At 44.9% G+C, this 9,330-nt stretch overlaps 1 protein-coding gene across 2 annotated transcripts in view; it reads right to left on the minus strand.

The window, feature by feature from the left end:
- COPS7B (COP9 signalosome subunit 7B) overlaps window positions 1-9,330 on the minus strand; it is a 27,875-nt gene that overhangs the window by 6,547 nt on the left and 11,998 nt on the right. For both annotated transcript variants that reach the window (XM_010836958.1, XM_010836957.1), the window contains exons 4-6: window positions 6,836-6,924; window positions 4,702-4,904; window positions 1,514-1,619 (exon numbers count right to left, since the gene is read on the minus strand). In XM_010836958.1, the coding sequence (XP_010835260.1) occupies window positions 1,514-1,619; window positions 4,702-4,904; window positions 6,836-6,924 (398 nt within the window). The remainder of the gene's footprint in view (window positions 1-1,513; window positions 1,620-4,701; window positions 4,905-6,835; window positions 6,925-9,330) is intronic.

The raw sequence follows: 9,330 nt of genomic DNA on the forward strand, positions 1-9,330 counted from the left end.
CGATCTCACAGGGTCACAAAAAGTCAGACACGATTCAGTGACTTTCACTTCACTTCACTCCAACCACACTGGGGCAGCCGGCAGCTATCAGGCTCCTCCTGGGCGACCAACCAGGTTAAAGAGCGTTTCAGGTGATCCCAGGTCAAGTGAGCATTTTGCCTCTAAATCTCCTATTTCTGGGGTCTGATTTACAGGGAACAGTCAGTGAAGAGGAGAGAGGCTAGCCTTTGCTACTTCGCTCAGACATCAATCCCAGGTCAAAGAAGAAACTACAATCTTCAACAGGGGATCACAGAGCTCACTAGAGGAGCAGCAGGCTTACTTTCCTAATTGCTTCTGTCTTTGACTAATGCTAAATTGAATATAGATCACACTTCTCCTGCAAGAAGTAGGGTTAAAAATTTACAACAGGTGGAACATTCCCAAAGTAGGTGTGCCTGTGTAGTACACATGGGTGTTTGTGCACATAAATTCTCTCTGGTTTGTGAAAAGCAGACTTCAGCAGTTCACTGAAACAGGGTGTGCCTGAAATATACAATAATCATGTGAGCACTTATTATGCGTAAGGCACGGGGCAAAGAGCTGATCTTACAAAGATCAGGTTTTAATTTAAATAAGACACAGGTTTTATTTTTAAGAAATACATACAACAGAGTAGGGGAAATCTTCAAATTTCACAAATCCCCCTTTGAAAGGCATGACCACCTATTTCTTATGTTCCTTACCTCTAACTCTGGGTTCCAGTCTGCCATACTCTAGGACACCTGACTTTTAAAATTCATTAAATATCATTAATGCCTCAAGCTCCATCATACCAGAACAGAACTTTCAGTGCTAAAATTCTGATCTTCAGGGCTCCAAACAAATTGGGAGATGACTCACACGGGTGTCCAGGCTACAGTCTCACAAATGCCCATTCACTCCAGGGCTGGAGCCTGCATCTCCCCAGAGGCTAAAAGTGTCCTGAATAACCAGGTGTCTAATACCACAATCACAAATTTTACCTTCACTTGTGTTTCATTCATCGAATCTTTTCCCTTTCTTCCTTGTTCAGGATAAAACATATGATGCATTTTCAAAGGTTATGACAAACACGCACAGATTAGAGAATAAAACGAACATAGCGTACCCACCACACAGCCGAGGAGCAGAGCAGCATTAGGCCTGGATGCCAGGTGCCTCAGCCCAGCCTCACCCCGCCATCCACCCAGCCTAGTAACCATCAACCTTCCATCCACCCTGAAGGCCATCCCTAAACTCGTTTCTTGTGCTCTGCAGCTGCAAAGTGTGTGTGAGCTGAGCAATTACAACATGCTGGTCTCCAAGCCCACTCACCCTCTGGCGACCAGGAATCAGAAAGGAGACGGAGAGCACCAAGCCCAGGGATGGGTCACACTGTCCTCTACCTGAGCACCTTGCCCAGGGCCTGCTCGTGAGCGCTTCATCTACGCCAAGATTCACGAGAAAAGGAACAGGGATACCTGGGAGTGGGGACAGACACCCCCTGCCTTACCTCGGCCTCTACTTGCTGCTGAGTTCGGCTGTGGTTCTCCTTGTACTGGTTGGCTCTCAGAACTTGCTGCTCGATGCCCAGCAGGACAGCCTCGCAGCCATCACACCTACACAGGAGAGAACCAGCCCTGAGCTGCAGAGAAGCCTGGGAGTCCACCAGTCTCCCAAATCTCCCTCCCCAACTCCATAGACGCTTGCTGGAACATTCCGTCTGCAGGGGCTCTTGCCCCTTCAATCCTGCCACAGGACAGGTTGTTACTAAATACATAAGACAAGGCATATGGAAACAAACACAGAGGATATGGAGCAGTTTCCTAAGAGTTTATTTTTGACCATGGCATGCAGAATGCAAGCTCTTAGTTCCCCAACCAGGGATCAAACCCGCGCCCCCAGCAGTGGGAGCACGGAGTCTTAACCACAGGACCACCAAGGAAGTCCCTGGGGTGGTTTCTTAGAATACAGCTTCAATTTCCAACCTATGTGTCCCACGGGAAAGTGGCACAGACCATGCAATTAAAGGAATTAGGAGAGACTGCACAGGTGGCAATGACTGATCAGTTTTCTCATCAGAAAAAATTATTTTCTAAAAGCATTCTATTTTGAAGATTGCCCTTTTTCTTAGAAGTGTGTTACTTCCTGGTTGCCACCCACCTCCTCATTATTTCATTTTCCACACTTTTTATTTTGAAAATTTTTAAATGTAAAAAAAAAACAGTTGGGAGAAGGAAATGGCAACCCACTCGAGTATTCTTGCCTGGAGAATCCCATAGACAGAGGAGCCTGGCAGGCTACAGTCCATGGGGTCGCAAGAGTCGGACACGACTTAGTGCACTGTCTCACCCCAGAGATCCTGCCACATATACCACAAAAACCAAACATCCCCCAGTGACCTTGGCCCCACTGCTCCAATCACTCCCAGGTGGGAATCCAGGCACATGTCCACAGAGGTCACAGACAACACACATACGGTTCTGTTATGTCCCATATATTATCCTTTCATGTCCCAAGGAAGACATTTTCTCTTAGAGATTTTCATTTAGTGTTATCTTTAAAAAATCTTGTGTTAAACTTGCCTCCATCTTTTCCTTGGGTAAGGACAACCCAGAAATGGCCCTTTTGTGTCTGTGATGTTGCCATTCACAGCTTTCTTGACAGGCCTAGTAAAATCTTGAGAACAGGGCTGCTGTATGCTGAATGTCAGACGGTAGCTCTTAGCTTTGCCTATCTTAGGGAGTTATGCTGTGCATTTTTATTGGTGTACCATGTTTGATTTGTCCCTAGTACCTTTGAAGTTTTTCTGAGAAATGAAATAATGCAACCTAAACTTATTAAAATACATTTTAAGCCTTAAAAAAAAAAAAACAGTTGAAGCTGTAGTACAGTAAATACCCACCTCCCCTCCATTTCAGAGTCAGTAGTTGTGAACATCCTGCCATACCTGTGGAACCACTCTACGTACCAGCTTTGTTTCAAATCTGATTCCAATGCCTAAAAACAAGGGGTAAGAATTCGTAGACACCCTGGGATGGGAGCTAGGAGAGCCCTGAGTGCAAATATGTTGACGCCAGATGTTGGAGGTGAAAACTGTGTCGGTCATCTCAAAGACAGAAACAGACAGCCAACTTCAGCAGGACTAGATACCGAAAGCTTCTCTTCCAGACCATGTTCATGTTAGGGGTATATTATAAGTTTCTTTCCCATCTATTCTGACTTAACAGTTTTACAATCTTTTGAAAGCTCCTGTATGTGTCACATGTTGTAAAGGGAAGATGTATGGAGTCACACCTAGGACGGAACCCTGGGTGAAGTGTGGGCAGCAACAGCCTGGGGGTCTGACAGGAGCTGCAGCGAGGGAAGCCTCTAGAAGGTCAAAGCCGGGCTGTACCTCCCCGATATGCACCTCCTGCGGCTAAGCCGGAGAGTCAGTCTGTTTAAAGACAGTTTTCACCCCCACCCCCACCCCTTGCCCAAAGTCTACCTGCCCTGTTTCATGATCTCAAACATGACATGAGCCCACCTGCAACTGTACTCTTCTCACCTCCAACTATACTCTCATCCTGGCCCTCCTTCACAACTCGGTTTTTAATAACTATAACAAATTCTTATAAAATGTGCAACAGCTTTCACAAGCATCCAATTCCATTAAAATAGTTTATGTGCAAATGTCCCACTCCTTTTTATATACCAGAATACGGTTATCAAATATTCTATACCTGGGTCTATGTCCCAATTTAGAATAACCCATTCCTTGTCTTCAATATCCCTCATGGGGTTTTACAACAATGGCACCCCACTCCAGTACTCTTGCCTGGAAAATCCCATGGACGGAGGAGCCTGGTAGGCTGCAATCCATGGGGTCGCTGAGTCGGACACAACTGAGCGACTTCATTTCACTTTTCACTTTCATGAATTGGAGAAGGCAATGGCAACCCACTCCAGTGTTCTTGCCTGGAGAATCCCAGGGACGGGGGAGCCTAGTGGGCTGCCGTCTGTGGGGTCACACAGAGTCGGACACGACTGAAGCAACTTAGCAGCAGTAGCAGCCCAATGTTACTGATGCTGAATATGGTTCTCTTATCCACAAAATCTTACTGACACAAATTCCCCAGCTTAGTTGAAGGCTGAGGGTGAGTCTGTGAAGCAACAGGATCAGTGTCAGGCTTAAAAGACTCCACCTACCAACCCTGGGCATTTCATAGCCTGCTGCTAAATAGCCCCCAGTTGCACAGGACAAGAACAATTTTACAACTATGACATTAGGCAGCCTGAAGTGATTCTTGCTGTCACACAGATATAGTCACAAATGCAGCTCACACCCTGCTTGCTATCCCAAGGTCCCAGCACCCAGGCAACCCCCGCTGATACCTGAAGACCACATTTCCCCAAACAGAAGCCCAAAGGCCAGGCTAGATATCCCCTTCCTAAAGGCGGGCGGCAGGGGGCAGTTGGCTTCCCTGGTGGCTCAGTGGTCAAGAATCCACCTGCAGTGCAGGAGATGTGGGTTCGAGCCCTGGGTCAGGAAAATCCCCTGGAGAAGGAAATGGCAACCCACTCTAGGATTCTCATCTGGGAAATCCCATGGACAGAGGAGCCTGGCAGGCTACAGCCCTTGGGGTCACGAAAGAGTCAGACACAACCTAGCGACTAAACAACAACAAAGGTGGGGGTGCCCCCTTCTTGGAGCCTCACCATTCATGCAAGGTCTTGACAATATTATTGATATCTTTCTTTCGGATGTCACGGCCAATGCAGAAATCCACTTCCAGCAGCTGGTTTCGCTGGTCCAGCTTGCCCTGGATGATGTCAGTGTAGACTGCCTCAATGATGAGGTCCTCCAGTTCCCGGAGGTTCCGCATCTCCAGGTCCTTCAGCAGCACGGAGTAAGGGATACACTGTGCAGAAGGTATGCATCATACTTACAAAACCACTGGTAAACATTCAAGAAAATTCAAGTTATTACCCAGATAGCCAATGTCTGCCTCAGGGCTTTGGGAAGTGCGGTCCAGTGGTAATTATTAACATTTATAGTGCGGTGAGATCTGGGCTTCCCCAGTGGCTCAGCTGGTAAAGAATCTGCCTGCAATGCAGGAGGTCTGGGTTCCAATCCTGGGTTGGGAAGATCCCCTAAAGAGGGGAAAGGCTACCCACTCCAGTAATTCTGGTCTAGAGAATTCCATGGACTGTATAGTCCATGGGATCACAAAGAGTTGGACACGACTGAGTGACTTTCACTCATGGCAACAAGAGATGGATAAAAGAGCTGTGAGACCGGTGGGATCCAAACCAGACCCACAGTATCTAGGAATGCATTCTCCTCCATCCTCTGCCTAGTGGACGTTGCTCACCTTTCAGCTAAGAAAAGAGAAATACTCAGTATCTGGCACTGTGCTGCCTTCTGGAAGCTTGCAGAATTTGTGTAACATGCTAGGTCATCAAAAAACTCCAAACAATCTCAGACACCAGAGAGACAAACTGGCTGCTTGCCCAGCAGAGCAAAAATTTTAAAAACTTACAGGCTAACACACCCACCTACAGGTGGCCACTGGGTACTGCCGGCTCAGGGGTCATCCTGAAATTTACATTTGCTTTCTTAGTCTCTTACCCAACAAAGTCAACTCCCCAATAGTAGTCCTGTAATGGGCTGTACCAAAATTCTGCATGACTCCAAGGAAAATGGATATTTAAATACCCAGTTTTCTGCAATTCCTCTGACACATCACTATTTGCTTGAAAATTAACAGAGCAATCAAATCTGCAGAAACAGACAGGAGGAAGATGTATGCAGAGAATATGACAAACCTACCTGAGGGGTGTTCTATGACTAAAGGTCTGAAATCCAGAGTTGGTACATGGGCTTACAATGAGAGGTTGCAAAAATGAGGTAAAGAGTCACTACTACTCTTTGCTATACTTGAGAAGTCCATGACCAGGACAAAAGGGAAAAAAAAGTTCAGGTCCTCATTTCCTAACAAATTAGGCCTCCCACCTGTAATGCCCAGCTGAGAATCAGAAATCTGTGATTAGACCAGATAAAATAATATTAATAAGTGAAAACAACAATCCAAGAACAAATATACATCTTTCTGGCTCAATCACAGAAGGAAAATGCAAAAAGCAAACTTTTTCAAAGGCACATCTTCATGAAAACTTAAGACATTTAGGTTAGGATTGAGCAGAGAGCCAAAACCCAACTATAAATTGACTGAACCTGGATCTTCTTTGTTAATGGCTATGAGCAGATGGTTGCATGTCACCTAAACTGAGTGGGGCAAAGACCTCAGAGACACAATGGTGTGGTATTTTACAGGAGGTTAGGGTCAGAAGTTAGCATATAAGGCAAAAAATTCCAATCAGTATATTCAACCTTGAAAATCCCCAGAGGAAGGCAGCCTATTAAAAAATCAACCTCTCAGTAAGTCCAACATACAGGTTATTCCTCCAGCACAGAACAGTTCACTGTGTATTGAGTAACAGCTGAAGTGGTTAACTTGCCTTCAGATGCCTTGCTGTTTGAAAAATCTGCATCTTAAAACAGCAGTCTCCTTTAAGCATGGCAAATGCTTGAGCACGTGGGGTACCACGGCATGCCAGAGCTGAGACCTGCTGATTCACATCACTCCTGGGCATACTTTTCCTAAATGGAATCGTAAGTAATTATCTACACTATTTTAACTGCTATCTTATTCTCTTTTGTCCTTTGCCAGACAAATTTTATGCATTTATGATGCAACTCTACCATGTGCAGCTGGGAGTTTCCACACTGATGCCAACGAGACACCTGCCTCGAGGTGAGGAAGAAGACAGGAAAGGGCTGGGGCCATACCTTCATCCTCGACGCCAAGCTCACGATGGTAAGGTGTTTCAGCTTGTTCTGCTGAGCTGTGCTCAGTTCTGGCAGGCTCTCCTTGTTGGCTGCTCAGTCCCACCCACCACAAAAATCAAGACACAAAACAAAATTAGGATTTCTTCACGGAATAAGCACACAAACTCCCCACATCAAACCTACTACTGAATCACTGTCATGACTCTGCACTTACTCATGAGGCAAATGTTCAATAAGCGCCTCCTGTCTTCACTCAAAGACCATGTGCTTCCAAAGAAGAAAAAAACTGTATCTCTACACCTAAGAAGCTGGGTCTCCTAAGAAGCCAGGCATGACTGCACAAAATGATATGAAAATTATCTTAATGAAATACTATTTTCAATGTCTTCCCAGAGTACCTGTTATGTGCAATGCACTATCTTAAGTGATTCAAGGGGAATAAGATGGGCCTTATCAGGGCTGCTGCACTCCACAACTCCAGAAGCACCAACCACCACCCACAGTTGGGCAATTCAATGGCCCTGGACTTGTCCTCAGTTGTCATCTGACATTTCAACAGCTACAAATGCAGGAGAACTACCAGAAGAAAGGTACAAGTTACCAGAAAACGACAAGAGGGTGAGAAGAAGAAAGGGAAAAAGAGAGCGCACAAGTGAGTGCAATCACACTGGGGAGATAGGAGAGAAAAAGAAAAAAAGGTGGAGCTTTGGATGACTGTGGAAGGACAGGCACAATGTGAGCAATGGCAATAATGAAAACAACTGCGATGGCAGCAGCCAAGGGAACAGACGGCAAGTTGTACTTAGTGCAAGTGCACACACAGATCCACACGTACACACACACAACCAGGGAGTCCTCACAACCACCCCACAAATCAGATTCCAAATGTCTTCGGTTCCTTACTCATAATTCTAGATTCCAACTGGTGAATCCAAACTGCCTTTTTTTCCCCTTGAGCACCCTGCTGAAATTCACGTGATGGCAATTCCTGACCTAAACTGAGTTAGGCTTTTTAATCCCATTTGTTGTCAACAGTCATTTGTTTTGCTGCAAAACTTGAATGCATGTGACTACTGGTTTTGCCCACATCTCTCAAGGGTGTTACATAAAAAAGTATATGCATCATACAACTTTTTAAAATCATATAACCTTTTTAGAATCCCTAAAATTCTAAATGATGAGACATCCAGACCAAGAAGTGCAAATAAAGAATTGTGGACCTTTTTATTACTCCCCTCTGACAGATGAGGGGACTGAGGTACAGAAGATCACTTAACTTGCCAAAGGACACACAACTGGTGGAAGTGGAGACAGAGTATAAAAGCCAAGAATCCTGGTTCCAGAGTCTGTAAAATGCTGCTCTCTAGTGAGGACAGAAACAAAGGATTCACTCATTGGAACAAAGTGAAGGTCAGAAAAAACTAGCAAGTGGCAAACTGTCCAGTGTGATGGCAGCAAAGAGTTAAGTAAAAGTGACCAGGGAGAAAGAAAGTGAGAGAAAAAGCAGTCAGGGATACCACAGTGAAGACCTTGAGTCATACCACTGAAATAAACTGCCAGGTCTATGTCATACCACTAAAATAAACTAGGAAAGCCAGACAAAAAAGCCTTGAGTGGAATATGAGTTAGTGTATGGACATGCATGTACCTCATTCCTGACAGTTACAATGACGATGCTGTACAATAACTTACAATGACTCAAATGATCTAGAAAAGAGAACTAGGTAAGTAGATTATGGAGTATTAGATTATAGAATATTAAAAATGACTATAAAGACGTATAGTAAAGTAATGCTCAAAATTCTCCAAGCCAGGCTTCAGCAATATGTGAACTGTGAACTTCCTGATGTTCAAGCTGGTTTTAGAAAAGGCAGAGGAACCAGAGATCAAATTGCCAACATCCACTGGATCATGGAAAAAGCAAGGGGGTTCCAGAAAAACATCTATTTCTGCTGTGTGGATCACAATAAACTGTGGAAAATTCTTAAAGAGATGGGAATACCAGACCACCTGACCCGCCTCTTGAGAAATCTGTATGCAGGTCAGGAAGCAACAGTTAGAACTGGACATGGAACAATCAGGAAGCAACAGTTAGAACTGGACATGGAACAACAGACTGGTTCCAAATAGGAAAAGGAGTTCGTCAAGGCTGTATATTGTCACCCTGTTATTTAACTTATATGCAGAGTACATCATGAGAAACGCTGGACTGGAAGAAACACAAGCTGGAATCAAGATTGCCAGGAGAAATATCAATAACCTCAGATATGCAGATGACACCATCCTTATGGCAGAAAGTGAAGAGGAACTCAAAAGCCTCTTGATGAAAGTGAAAGTGGAGAGTGAAAAAGTTGGCTTAAAGCTCAACATTCAGAAAACGAAGATCATGGCATCCGGTCCCACCACTTCATGGGAAATAGATGGGGAAACAGTGGAAACAGTGTCAGACTTTATTTTTCTGGGCTTCAAAATCACTACAGGTGGTGACTGGAGCC

The sequence above is a fragment of the Bison bison genome, unplaced genomic scaffold (assembly GCF_000754665.1).
Source record: "Bison bison bison isolate TAMUID 2011002044 unplaced genomic scaffold, Bison_UMD1.0 scf7180017864068, whole genome shotgun sequence".
NCBI classification, from domain to species: Eukaryota; Metazoa; Chordata; class Mammalia; order Artiodactyla; family Bovidae; genus Bison; species Bison bison.